Genomic DNA, 14,501 nt, shown 5'->3' with positions numbered 1-14,501 from the left:
TACGATTAAGGTACAACATTGGACAGAGTAGAGGGAGCCTCCCTCTGATTTGCACTTAACCCATGTTGTAACTGGAAGCATTAATACTGACGCTTGAGTGCCGTATGTGAAAAAGTTGATATTTTCATCTTGATAATGAGCCCCCCACCCCCAAAAAGTGCAATCCAGGATAATATTACATAGCAGGTGCACTTTTTCAACACATCATACTAACCCTCACCACAGAATAGTTCAGGTTCAATATTACAATTTTAGATTGCTTCTCACCGTCATTGGGAGAAAGCATTTAACAAGGTGGCCTTCTTCCTTCAGACAAAAATATATTACATCCTTGGAGAGAAACCAAGGGTATTTGAGGTACCCAGTCTAAGACAGTGAATTTTAAACATGCCGGCCAATTAACATCTTGGAGCAAATAACATCAGTGTTCAGGGAGAGATTTCACAGGACAATGGAAAAGGATACTGCCTGTGGAGGTTACAGAATCCAAGCTATAGTCTGTACAATGCTAATGAATTTATAATAAATTAATGTGAAAGTGTAGCAAAAGAGGTTGGAGGATGGAAAGATATTTATCTGTTGGATGAAAGAAGTGCTTGAGAGTTTGTGAAAATGCCCTCAATCTTTAGTTTCTGGGATCATAAAACGGTCTGGGACACCATTGTAGTCAATCAGGCAACAGGTTGTCGCTGCTCCCCACCTGCTGTCAATAGTTTAATATAGTCTGCAGTTTTATGTAAAGCTTGGAGCTGTTCTTTTAAAATAAAACATGATCAGCGTAGGTGCTGTTATCATCGATTGAACAATAAAACGCCACCTGACAGTAGATAGCTATCACTTACCATAGTTATAATTTTTTTCCAAGTATGTCTTTAGCGTCGGTTTAATTTTTCTACATTTACAACGATCTGCCGAAACGTAAGATAAAGTGTTACTACAAACAATTTTAAGTAAACGGAAAAATGTAAATACTGGAGATTTGAAATAACAACAAAAAATGCTGGCAATAAATACACAACTGGTCTGTCAGCATCTATAAAGAGAAAAGATCGGTTAGCAAATGTTTTACAGCAGCGATCTGGGCAGTTTGTTTTAAGGGGGTAGGTGGCAATAATTGCCCCCAGTGTATTTTACAATGGTAGAGTGAAATAGAGGGGCGTGCCGGTAATATATAATAAACAGACAATTGTAAATCAATATAGATCCTTTATAAATCCCAGAAATGGGTTGTTTTTCATATTACAAAATGATAGTTGACATTATTAAAGTGCTCAATTGAGATAAGAATAACGATGCAAAAGTGAGGTAGCGGGTGGATTCGCTAAGGGCTCATTTCTGAATAGACCCATATCAACAGCGAACGTGCTTCGTTCGCTAGTACCCATAAAGAGCTGCCCCTGGCTCTGTGCAGGATCAGCCGGAGTGGTGAGCAGCTGTGCATGTCTGTTCAAGTTTACACCTCCTGCGTTCTATTCATAGCTCTTACTACCTGACTTTTGTTATTACGGACAATAATGTCGGCGGTTTCTGTTATCGAGCTCCCCAATTGTTAGTCGCTGAGTTTAACGGTTTGTGGTAAGGGGGCCGGCAGGTAGACTAGACTACCTTTAAAGAATACTTTTAGATTTTCACTAGAACACAGGACAAGAGAAGCGGTAACTATGTCTGTAGCCCACCACTAGCACTTTGTGCATCTGAGATTTGTATTCATTCTGATAGAGGCCGTGGAACACTGCGTGACTTTAAAAGCTCATCGCTGGCTCTCTTACCACTCACCTGCATTCCAGCTCTTGCAGTCAGAAGCCTCCGGGACCACCATCTCTCGGGTGAAGTCCATCCACTTGGCATCTGGAAGTTTGAAACAAAAAGATAAGGTAGTTTCTGGTTGAATTAATTCCACAAACTGCCTTCTCCATTGAATATTAGTAACTAGATACTAAGTTACAATAAACCTTTAGACATTTAGTATTTTCATCTAAGAACGTCAGAGAAAGTGTTACTACATGATTCGTTCTGATTGAAATTAAAAGCATTCCGTTTATCTTTTTACTTTAATTTCATTTGAAAGAAACTGCTTCCACATAAAAAGGGAAATCACATATTGATGCATGTTATTATTCTACTTTTGATGGGCTATTGATGTTCTGCTGTATTTACAAAGCACTTCACTGAATGTCAGGTAATAGTAACTCATGTCTCACCTTCGGGTACATCAGTAACAATTGCCTCGGGAGCGATGCAAACTCCCCGGTCGTAGACAGGTAAGTCATTGCATGCCAGGCTCTCCGGCCAGCTGTGGTTGTACCGCCTCATAATAGGCTCACAACCATCCCTTGCCTTCTGGCAAACTGACTTACACGGCTTGATGGGGTCGTGAAGAAACTCGAGCGTGCAGATGGGCGCGTACATTGCACAGAGAAAGAAGCGCAGCACTGGGCTGCAGTTGGTGTCCACCAATTCCTGGTACTGCTCTATGGCGAGAATGGCATTCTCCTGGGTGCTGTGATGGAGATGGTTGGGCATCCTGGTGATATTCCAGGGCATTGTCTTACACATCGGGATCCTGACACGTTCGCAGGGTGCTCCCTGCACCAAGACTCCTGGACCGAGCCAGAGGCAGACAGCAGCAATCACTGGCAACATCTTGCAAAGTGCGGACCAATTCACCAGCTCCACCACAGTATATATACCTTTTTATATAAAAGTTAAAAAAATCACCGGTTCAGATGGGTGGGGATGATAATTCCGTTGCTTGCATTTAAGTCGAGCGACCAATTAAGGGCTGCCGATCAAGTTGATAACAAGTAAAAAGGAGGTACTCCTGTCGGATTTCAGCAATCGGGAGCTATCAGAAGATTGACGCAGCAACAGCCCGCCATGGAAATGATGGGACGGCATCTAGCGTGCAATGAATAACATAAATGACGTGTTCTCTTTCCACTTAAGTTCTCTCGCTTACATCTTTCATCCTTTTTTCACTTACAGTGACATCATCTCCATCTGCTTTTTGTTCCCTACGCGTCACTTAACTTTTAAATCCATGTTTTGAAGCGCAATGTTTGTATATAGTCCCGGAGAGATAAATGTCTACTTGTTACTTTTGCCCTGCAGTGCAGCTCTTAAATATTACAATGCAGAACAATTAAATGTGAAATGTAACCTGTATTGATGCAGTGACTTAGCGGCAGCGTTTCCTCTGAATGACTGCACTTTAGATTAACCGCTGATAAAAGTGTTACTACATGATTCTTAGACGTGGAGAATGTTGCATGGGGTGGGACGAATCCGAAAGAAGGACAAGTCTTCCAGCCAGAAGCTTCAGTGCTGATCAAACCCGGGGAGCAACACGGTGCAATAAACATTTAAAACACAGTAGTGGGTGATGGAACCGGCAAGGGGATCTTCAGCAAAGGACGATAGAACAGGGTAGGCAGAGAACAATTGAGCGTCACAACTGACTGAGAGCAAAGTTTGGTTAGAATGCCATGGCGGAGTTGCACGAATATGAATTCATTGATATTCCTAATAACTGACTCAGACTAGTGAGTCGATAATTTGCAGGTGATCCCATTTGCTATGTCAGTAACTCATTGTTTCAGCAGTTATTCCGATTTCCAAAGTCAGTCTCTGATTCAATTTGTATTTTGTACGGAAGCAGGTTTCTCTGAATGACTTGCAATTATTCTGCAACGTTATTTTTAAAATATAATATTTAACAAATGCCGCCACATTATTTTAAATGCGCATAGAATGCTATGCCAAGATTCTAAATGTTATAGAGAAAAACTCTTGTAATTTTTTCCCGAACGATAAAATACTCCGAGGGCAATATCTTCTGTGTTAAAAAAGCACAGATGCACACTAACGCCGAGTTTCTTATAGCCCACAGTGCTTCGTTAGAAGGCTGTAATCCGCATGCTGCTGGGCTTTTCTCAGTCTCGCCGACTATACACAACATAGCAAAACACCCACTCTGATTTTTAAAACTTGCACACTGGTACATTCTGGTCCTTGAGTTCTTATGATTCGAAAATACTTATCATTGGTTCGATGAATGTGCTAGTCAACAAATTCAAAGAAACATGTTTCAAGGATTGAACTAAATGTACACATTTCACCGCCGTATCAAAGCAGAAACCAGGAATGCAGCTTTTGTATTTAAATAACACTTCTCTGTAAAGACGGGGTATTGATAATAGTCGGACTACTTTTGGGTTTGAGGGTTGCTGTAAGGAAAGGTATTGAAGAAGAGTTAGAACGTAGATTCCAGAGAACAGCTGGCAAGTTTATGGATACCTGTTACGGGGAAATGATGGTTGCCTTGACAGATGACTTGCTAAAAGGACATAATTATAATGAGATGGAGAGAACTGCCCGAAGGACTGATTGAATTTTAGTTCCATCCATGATTAAGTCTCTAATGTTTGTGGCATATGCAGAAGTTTGGCAAAGTCATTCAAATGATTAACTTTCTTGTTTATAAACGTTATTTTAATAACATTATTTTATGAGCATTATGTTAATAAAAACATTTCTGCAAGTGTGTACAATGTTGGGTTGAATCGGCCAGTGAATCTGACAAGACAGAAACTCGTCTCTCCCAAACGCTTAGAAATTCTAAAGTCAAAGTTCAAAGCAAATATCAATTATCATTTTAGCGATACTGGAAATAACATCCAAGTTTACACCTCACACCTGTGTGTTCTTTATTATAATTTAACCAAATATCGCTGTTGATGCTTTCAAACAAGTGATTTACTGGTGCTTTTAAACCTGACGGAATTGTTAACAATTAATGGAAATTTCATAGTGGAACATGGAACTGAACATCTGTTCCAGCACTGAGCCCTTAGGATCGGACTGGGCCGCCTACAGACCTGAAACGTTAACTCTGTTCTCTCTCCACGGATGCTGCCTGGCCTGCTGAGTGTTTCCAGTATTTTCTGTTGTTATTTCAGATTTCCAGTATCAGCAGTATTTTGCTATTGTATTAGTGGTTGAAGGGTGCCCGCTTGGGGAAACCAGTTGCACCCGGCAAAAGCTCTCTGGGCATTTATGGCAGAAATAATCCCGAGTAAATACTTATTTCTATTCTATTTGTACAATGAACTATTCATTTCTGTAACTAAATGGCATTGTACCCGGGAAATCAAAACCAAATGTAGACTTCAAGTGAAGTAGAATTAGAGGGCAAGGAACATTTTGACTGGTCACTCACAGTACAATGGTACAAACAGCCAAATCTCAGGACCAGGATAGCTCCAGCAAAGATGGGGCTCAACTCCGTGCCACTAAATATTAAGGGTCAGATTTTCCTGTTCCTGCACCTGGGTGTGTTGGATAGTCTGGGGGCAGTGCATAAGGAAAATCGAGTTTGAAGGATTGCATGCCCAAAAGGGAGTCCACCCAATTGTCTTCTATGCCATCTGCTCAGGCGATCCAATATGCCATGGGGCAGGAACAGGAGAATCTACCCCTAAATGTTTTAGAAAGCTAATACATTTAAATTAACTCTCATGTATGTTTCAAAACTGCAAAACTACCAAACCTGACACCATCCTATGCCAAACGCAAAGTGGTGTGGGATTGGCCTCCCCCAGGGGTCTCGCATCCCTCTGCTTTGGAGTCAGGTGGGAAGCAGATTCTAGAGTTATAATGCAATTACTGTATGGCACCAAGCAGAAATCCCAAAAGTAGCAAAATCATTGCACCCTACATCATTCCTACATTACAACAGTGACTTAACTTCATTGGCTGTAAAGCGCTTTGGGACGTCATGCGGTTGTGAAAGGCGCTATATAAATGAAAGTCTTTCTTTTCTTTCTAATATGAAAACAGAGAATATTCGTGTATGAATGACTCTCCTGGGGCTTTGCTCACAGTTAGTGGACAGCAACGGTATGTCTGCCAGCTGCGCTTGTAACAGGTGGAGAGATGTTACAGTGCTTCCTCTGGTGCAATCGCGCCACCTGCCAAGAGGCCCGAGCCACTTTGATGACGGGGCTCATTTGTTAATGCTGGCGAGCTGAACCAACGTCCACAAGTAGCCCACCAGTAACATGGAACAAAAACAGAGGCTACTGGAAATACTCAGCAAGTCAAGCAGCATCTGTGGAGAGAGAAACCGAGTTAATGTTTCAAGTCGGTGACCTTTCCTCGGATTTCCAGCATCTGCAGTATTTTGCTTTTGTAACGTGGAACTTCTGGCTCGGCCTCATGAACCCTAGCTAGAAGTTCCGTGTTAAGGGGGACCACAGCAGCAGGTTGGAAGATTTTTGTGGGGCCTGCAGGGGCATTCCTGCTCCTGCTGACATCACAAAGATCATGCACAAAACGTCTACTTACCCATTCCTGCAGCCATCCCTTTAAGGACTACTGGTGCAGTCCTACAATCGGTGTAGGACCCTAATTTGCAATTAAAAGTAAGCCCCCACCTGAATAGGTGGGTGCTCTAATCGCCTGGTTCCACCATGGGACTGAAATGGTGGTGGCCATATGGGAAGGGAAAACGGGGCGGCAAGTGGAGCACTACCATTTTCTGCCTGCTAGCACCCTGTTCCTGCTGGACAGGGATCCTGAAAATTGCCCACAAGAATTTTTATATATTACTAGTAGCTCTCCTATGACATTGCTCACAGTAAGTCAGAGAATTTGCTTTTTTATAACAAAAGGAATGTTTTCAACAAAGTGTGATGGGAAAGTATTACAGGAAGTGTGCTGACTATCTGCTAGGCTTTCAATATATTACTAGTAGATCTCCCATGTTATTCCTCACAGTGAGTCAGAATATATGCTGCTTCATAACAGTAAGAGTGTTATCAGTAAAATATGATCAGGAAAGTGTTACAGGAAATAAGTGTGAAACTTTACAGGAAGTGTGCACGATATGCACGACTTTTCATATATTATTAGTTGAAATTCCCATAGCATTGCACATGGAGAGTCAAGACCAAAGGCATTTTTCAGGTCAAGCAGGGTTGGAGAGTAGGGGTATAATTGGACCAAGGCAGGAGAGGGAAATAAAGCAAATGGGGAGAGGGAGGGGGAAGAGAGAGAGAGGAGATGAGGGAGGGTAGTTGGACAGAGGGAGAGAGGAGAAGGGGAGCAGGAGATAAAGAAAAGAAGGAAGAGAATCATGAGGAAAAGGGGAACAGGGGGAAGATGGTGAGGGGTAGACAGGGCTGGTGGAGGAGGAATGGGGAGGTGCAGGAGGAGGAGAGGGGGTAAAGAGGCACAGACAATGGAGGGGGCTTCCTTTGATGATATTGCATTCATTTGTGGGGGGCGGGAGAGTTCCTGAGGGGCGATATTCTTCTCAGCAATGGGCGGGGGGTTGGGACAACAATGATAACAACAACCACCTGCATTTACATAGTGTCTTTAACATAGAAAAATGTTCCAAGCCATTTCACAGAAATGTAATCAGACAAACATGGAAGCCGAGCCAAAGAGGATATTAGACGGGATGACCAAAAGTTTGATCAAAGGGGTGGATTTTAAGTAGAGTCTTAAAGGAAGATAGGGAGCTAGAGGCAGAAGGGTTTAGGGATGGACTTCCGGAGTGTGGGGCCTACACAGTTGAAGGCACAGCCACCAATGGTGGGGCAAAGGGAGAGGGGAATGCATAAGAGGCCAGAGTTGGAGGATCGGAGGGTTCCAAGGGTTATGGGGTTTTATAGGGCTGAAGAAGATTGCAGAGATGAGGAGGGCCAAGGCCATGAAGGGATTTAAACATAAAGATTAGAATTTAAATTGGAGTCATTGAGGGAACAAGAGCCAACGTAGGTCAGCAAGGACAGGGGTGAGTGTTGAGAAAAACTTGGGGCGGGATTGGATATGGGCAGCAGTGTTTTGGATGAGCTGAAGTTTACGAAGCATGCAGGAGGAAAGGTGATTCTGGAAATTTGCCACTTGCTCCTCAGTTGTGGGGGGTGCAATTTTCTCCTCAGCAGGTAGTGGGGAGATCTTAAGCAATGTTCTCTTCAGCTTGGGGGTTGGCTGGTTTTCTTTCATGGGGGGGGGGGGGATTTCTCGTATACTATGGCAGTTGGTTATAAGTGATTTGCTTCTACTTGGTTTATGGCCAGTATGTACTGTTTATGCTTCATGTCTACACTGGACTTCCAACCATTTTGTCTTTGCTTACTCTCCAGGTCTTCTTTTGGGTTGGCATTAACTTGGATTTGCTGTTATACTTTCCAGTAAATCCTCAAGCACCTGATATTGATTCTGAAGATTTAATCATCTTTTTCCTTGACTTTTCATCTAAGGACTACATCAATATTGCTGTGTTTGGGCCAGGGTTCTTGGGAGGTCTTGTTTTATCATTCTTAATGTCTCCTGCTTCATTAGCACCATTTTAGTGCCTTCTTACCCGTGTAGTCTTTGGCATTTTTTTTGGAGGCTCCTGCAGCAGTCCATGGGATGCTAAATTCCAGGTCTTCAGGGTGGTTCTGTCATGTAACATTATGTCATGTAATGTAACACTGGCAGCACCACTTACTGGTTCAATGCTCTTGGACTGTTATGATCACATACTGTTTTAAATATATATATATATATATATATATAGATAGATCTATGTATAGAATAGACCAATGCACAGAATATCTATTCTATGTATACATGCACATATATCCACACGGAAACAAAGTATTTAATCTTCTGAGGCAGTCCCTCGGAACCGAGGATGACGTGCTTCCACACTAAAAATGAGTTCTCAGGTGACTGATCGAGTCCAATGCGGGACCTACAGTCTCTGTCACAGGTGGGGCAGACGGTGGTTGAAGGGGCGGGTGGGTGGGGTGCTTGGGTTGACGTGCACTCCTTCCTCTGTTTGTGCTTGGCTTCCGCTTGCTTCCGGCGAAGAGACTTGAGGTGTTCGGCGCTTTCCCGGATGCTTCTCCTCCACTTTGTGCGGTCTTGGGCCAGGGATTCTCAGGTGTCGGTGGAGATGTTGCACTTTTTCCAAGGAGGCCTTGAGGGTGTCCTTGAAGCGTTTCCTCTGCCCACCTGGGGCTCTCTTGCCGTGTCGGAGCTCCGAGTAGAGCGCTTGTTTTGGGAGTCTCATATCGGGCATGCGGATGATGGGGCCCGTCCATCGGAGCTGATCGAGCGTGGTCAGAGCTTCGATGCTGGGGATGTTGGCCTGAGCGAGAACACAGACATTGGTGCGCCTATCTTGTCAATGGATTTGCAGGATCTTGTGGAGGCAGCATTGGTGGTACCTCTCTGGTGCTTTGAGGTGCCTGATGTACATGGTCCATGTCTCTGAAGCATACAGGAGGGCGAGAATCACTACTGCTCTGTAGACCATGAGCCTGGTGCCGGGTTTGAGGTCCTGGTCTTCAAACACTCTCTTCTTCAGGTGACCAAAGGCTGCACTGGCACACTGAAGGCAGTGTTGGACTTCGTCATCGATGTCTGTCCTTGTTGACAGTAGGCTCCCGAGGTATGGAAAGTGGTCCACGTTGTCCAAGGCCTCGTCGTGGATTTTGATAATCGGGGGGCAGTGCTGTGTGGTGGGGGCAGGTTGGTAGAGGACCTTTGTCTTACAGATGTTTAGTGTAAGGCCCATGCTCTCGTACGCTTCGCTGAAGGTGTTGACGATGGTTATATCAGGTATACATGCACATAGATCCACACAGAAACAAGGTATTTAATATTTATTCACTGAATGCATTTTATATGTATAATATGCACAAAAATGTATTATAGGAGTTTTGGACATATCAAAATAAGTGGACAGAACAATGACAGATGACATTTATTACAAACAAGTACAAAGTATTGCACATACAGTGCTGCACTGTCTGAGGTGCCATCTATCAAATGAGACATTAAACTGAGGCCTTGTCTGCTCTCTCAGGTGGACGTAAAAGATCCCACGGCACTATTTCGATGAAGAGCAGGGGAGCTCCCCCCGTGTCCTGGCCAATATTTATCCCTCAACTAACATCACTAAAACAGATGTTTGATCATTATCACATTGCTGTTTGTGAGAGCTTGCTGTGTGCAAATTGGCTGCCGCATTTCCTACATTACAACAGTGCCTACATTTTAGAAATACTTAATTGGTTGTAAAGCGCTTTGGGCCGTCCTGAGGTCATGAAAGGCGCTATATAAATGCAAGGTTTTTTTTATAAGAAAAAAAATAGGTGTCACATGTTCTTTAACAATGGTATTGAAATAGCTAAGGACGAAGCGCAAAGAAAGCTAAAAGTCTTAGTAGACTTGATGATCAATGTATCCTACCAATGCAAAGCAGCAATCTACAAAGTAAACAGAATGTTGAACTACATCACCCAAATAGTACAATATGAATCAGAGATAGTTACAACCAAACTGTACAGAGCTCTGGTCAGACCATCTCTATTAAATCATAAGAGTTTGCAGCACAGAAGAAGTTGTCCCATTTTCCTTTTAAAAATGCAATGGTCTCTGCCTCAACCATTCCCTGTGTAATGGATTCTGTGCTTCAACAACCTTCTGTGCAAATAATTTTTTCCTAATCACTCTTCTCACTCTCAGTGAGAATGTTATGGTTATGGCTCCTCATCACTAATACCCCAACCGGAGGAAAGTCATTCCCCACAATTAAAAAAAATCTCAATTAAATATTCTCTGTGCCAATGGAATAAGTCCCAGTATCTTAAGTCTCTCCTCATAACTATAGTTTCCCATCCCTGGCATCACCTGGTGAACCTATGCTATACGCTCTCTATGGCTTCAATATTCTTTGTACAATGAGGCAGCCAAAACTGCACATAGTCTCTAACTGTGGCTTAACCATTGCTTTATACAAATTTATCATTACTGCTTTACTCTTGTACTTAAAAGCTCCTATTTTAAAACCCAAAATGCTGTTGGCCTTTTTTATGGATTTATCTACCTGCACTCATACTTCAAGGGAATTATGTGTTCAAACTCCTAGGTCTCTCTGTTCATCCACATGCTTCAGCATCTTTCCACCGAGTAACAAGTCCCATGCCTTGAACAAAACCATGCAGAATCTGTTGAGAGAACAAAAATCAGTTGATGTTTCAGGTATAGACCCTTCTCAGAATGGAAAGATATTAGATAGACAACATTTAGAAGGAACAGGACGAGGGATAGAGGGAGGGGACAGAGGGGAACCACACGCATAGGAAAGGGCGTAGAACAGGGGAGGAGGGTCCCCACTCCCTATCTCTGGAAATGCTGGCACCCATCCTGCATTTCCAGCACCTACTGCCAAAGAGAAAATGGGAGCTGTGGTTAAGGTCTGAAGATGTTAAAGTTATGTTAAGTCCAGAGGGATGCAAAGTGCCCAATAGAAACATGAGGTACTGTTCCCCAAGCTTGCATTGAGCTTCACTGGAACAGTGTAGAAGAAATAGGTTACTTCAACAGCACCTCCCTCCTGGTGACCTCTACCACCAAGGACAAGAGCAGCAATGTCATGGGAACACTGTCACCTCCAAGTCCTGACTTGGATATAAATCGTCATTCTTTCATCACCGCTGGGTCGGAATCTTGGATTTTCCTACCTAACGCCATTGTGGGAGAACCATCACAAAGACTGCACCACTGCCAACTTCTCAGGATAACTAGGGATGGGCAACAAATGAGGGCTTGCCCGCATCAACTTGCATTGATAGAGCACCTTTAATGGAGTAAAACGTCCCGAGGCACTTCACAGGAGCGTTATCAAACAAAATGTGACACCGAGCCACATAAGGAGATATTAGGACAGATGACCAAAAGCTTGGTCAAAGAGGTAGGGTTTAAGGAGCATCCTAAAGGAGGAGAGACAGAGGCAGAGAGGTTTAGGGAGGGCCTAGGAAGCTGAAAACACGGCCGAAACATCGCCCACATCCTGTGAACCAATAATTTAAAAAATGTGAAAGATCACATGGTACTGCTTGAAGAAAAGCACAGAGCCCTCTTGGTGTCCTGGCTAACATTTATCCCTCAACGAACACCACCAAAACACAAATGAACTGGCCATTCATCTCATTGTTGTTTGTGGGGTCATGCTGTGTGCAAACTGGTGACCATATTTGTCTACAACAGTGACTACACTTCAAAAGTAATTTATTAGCTCTTGAGTGCTTTGAGGACATGAAAGGTGCTATATAAATGCAAGTTCTCTGTTATTTATAGTTCAATAGCAAAAGCTATGGCAATTTGAGCAATAGAGCTGGTTGCAGCAGAAGCATTTCTCTGCAAGCTGAGGAGATAGGAAGTGCCATTACTAGCAGGAGGATGTAAATACAAAGTAACAAATTTACATTGGTGTTTTTTTTTACATAGAATAACACAGAATATACAGCACAGAAACTGGCCATTCGGCCCAACTAGTCTGAGCAGGTGTTTATACTCCACACAAGACTCCTCCCATTCCATCTGCCTCATCTCAGCCTTTCAGCATATCTTTCTAGTCCCTTTTCTCTCACGTACTCGTCTAGTTTCCTTTTGAAAGCATCTAAACTATTTGCCTCAACCACTTTCTGAGTTTCTCCTTATTTCTCTATTGGATTTATTAGTAACTATCTTGTATTTATGGTCACTAGTTTTGATTTCTCCCAAGAGAATGAATAAAAAAAGAAACATTATATAACAACATTGTTAACTGAATGGGGGGAAAAGTAACAGCAGAATATTACTTTAAATTAAACTACAAGGGTAGGACAGGGGGACATTAGTTGAAAGTGGTCCAAGGTGCATTTAAGACTGATGGCAGAAAATCCCTCCGCACACAGAGCTTATACTCGCTGTACTGGGAGGGGTGGGTGACTAGACGGATGGATGAATGAATTTTTTCTTCTCCATCATGTAGTCACCTCGGCCTGGAGGAGTCCGTGTTCCACGTTTATGTGGATTGTGAGAGGTTGCAGCCCCATTTCCACTATTTGAAGGGGCTGCTCCTCGATTTCTGGCTGCACTTCAGTCCCACGCTCCTGATCTTTGGTCACCCAGTGCGGACAGGTCGCGGGGGGGCGGGGGTGACCTCCTCGTAGGACTGCTCCTGGGCCTGGCCAAAGTGGCCAATTAACAGGTCCAGGCAGCGGGTGGTTGAGGGGGTCGTTCGGCCCGACTGCCCTGCCTCTCTTCCGCGGCCACGTTTGTGCCCGGGTGGCCCTGGAGACGGAGTACGCGGTGTCTGCTGGCACGCTCGAGGCCTTCCGCGACCGGTGGGCACCGCAGGCACTGGAGTGCACCATCACACCCCAGCAACCAAATTTTAATTTAATTTTTTTTTCTGCTTTCTTTCCTTTAATAAATGTATTCCGGTAACCACGAGCAAAAGAATGTCTGGGCCTTTCTGAACCTGGGATGGCAGGAATGACGTATGAGGAGAGATTGGGTCGATTGGGCTTATACTCGCTGGAGTTTAGAAGAATGAGAGGGGATCTCATTGAAACTTATAAAATTCTAACAGGACTAGACAGACTAGATGCAGGAAGGATGTCCCCGATGGCGGGGGAGTCCAGAACCAGGGGTCACAGTCTAAGGATAAGGGGTAAGCCATTTAGGACAGAGATGAGGAGGAATTTCTTCACCCAGAGAGTGGTGAACCTGTGGAATTCTCTACCACAGAAGGCAGTGTAGGCCAATTCATTAAATATATTCAAGAAGGAGTTAGATATATTTCTTAAGGCTAAAGGGATCAAGGGATATGGGGAGAAGGCAGGGACAGGGTACTGAGTTTGGATGATCAGCTATGATCGCATTGAATGGCGGAGCAGGCTCGAGGGGCCAAATGGCCTACTCCTGCTCCTACCTTCTATGTTTCTATGAAGGCAGCAAAGTGTATTCTGAAGAAGTGGGCCAGGCGGCAGGACAGGCGGTCAGTGCCAGGCGGCGGGGACCAGGCGGTCAGTGCCAGGCGGCGGGGACATGCTATCATTACCAAATTGCCGGACCAGGCGGTCAGTGCCAGGCTGCGGGGACCAGGCGGTCAGTGCAAGGCGGCGGGACCAGGCGGTCAGTGCCAGGCGGCGGGAACAGGCGGTCAGTGCCAGGCGGCGGGGACCAGGCGGTCAGTGCCAGGCTGCGGGGACCAGGCGGTCAGTGCCAGGCTGCGGGGACCAGGTGATCAGTGCCAGGCGGCGGGACCAGGCGGTCAGTGCCAGGCGGCGGGGACCAGGCGGTCAGTGCCAGGCGGCGGGGACCAGGCGGTCAGTGCCAGGCGGCGGGGACCAGGCGGTCAGTGCCAGGCGGCGGGGACAGACGGTCAGTGCCAGGCGGCGGGGACCAGGCGGTCAGTGCCAGGCGGCGGGACCAGGCGGTCAGTGCCAGTCGGCGGGACCAGGCGGTCAGTGCCAGGCGACAGTTAATTTAATGTGTTGTGTTTCATTTGTTGTGTTTCTTGTTAAGTTACAGTTTTAGTTGGTCGCGCCAAAAACAGCATCATGTAGTGACCTCAGGCAGGATGCACCGTGTGTGTGTTGGTGGTGATGAGCAGGTGTGCGCTGGACGTTCCTTACCTGCCCGCTGCCCTACACAGCTGATCACAG

General features: G+C 44.8%; 1 protein-coding gene across 2 annotated transcripts in view; it reads right to left on the bottom strand.

Annotated features, from left to right (window-relative positions):
- The window catches only part of LOC147115323 (secreted frizzled-related protein 4-like), a 46,810-nt gene extending 32,311 nt beyond the window's left edge, over positions 1 to 14,499 (bottom strand). Inside the window, exons 1-4 of one of the 2 annotated variants that reach the window (XM_085993764.1) lie at positions 14,472 to 14,499; positions 10,892 to 11,012; positions 1,777 to 1,848; positions 843 to 908 (exon numbers count right to left, since the gene is read on the bottom strand). In XM_085993764.1, the coding sequence (XP_085849890.1) occupies positions 843 to 908; positions 1,777 to 1,848; positions 10,892 to 10,901 (148 nt within the window). In that variant the 5' untranslated portion in view covers positions 10,902 to 11,012; positions 14,472 to 14,499. Of the gene's footprint in view, positions 1 to 842; positions 909 to 1,776; positions 1,849 to 2,201; positions 3,319 to 10,891; positions 11,013 to 14,471 lie in introns of those variants that run through there. The other variant, XM_085993763.1, reaches the window with a different exon arrangement.
- Between the last annotated feature and the right edge of the window lie 2 nt (positions 14,500 to 14,501).

The sequence above is a fragment of the Somniosus microcephalus genome, chromosome 7 (assembly GCF_052327205.1).
Source record: "Somniosus microcephalus isolate GS21.2 chromosome 7, FLI_Smic_1.0, whole genome shotgun sequence".
NCBI classification, from domain to species: Eukaryota; Metazoa; Chordata; class Chondrichthyes; order Squaliformes; family Somniosidae; genus Somniosus; species Somniosus microcephalus.
Note: the sequence above shows the minus strand (reverse complement) of the source record. Positions and strands in the feature narration are given on the sequence as shown.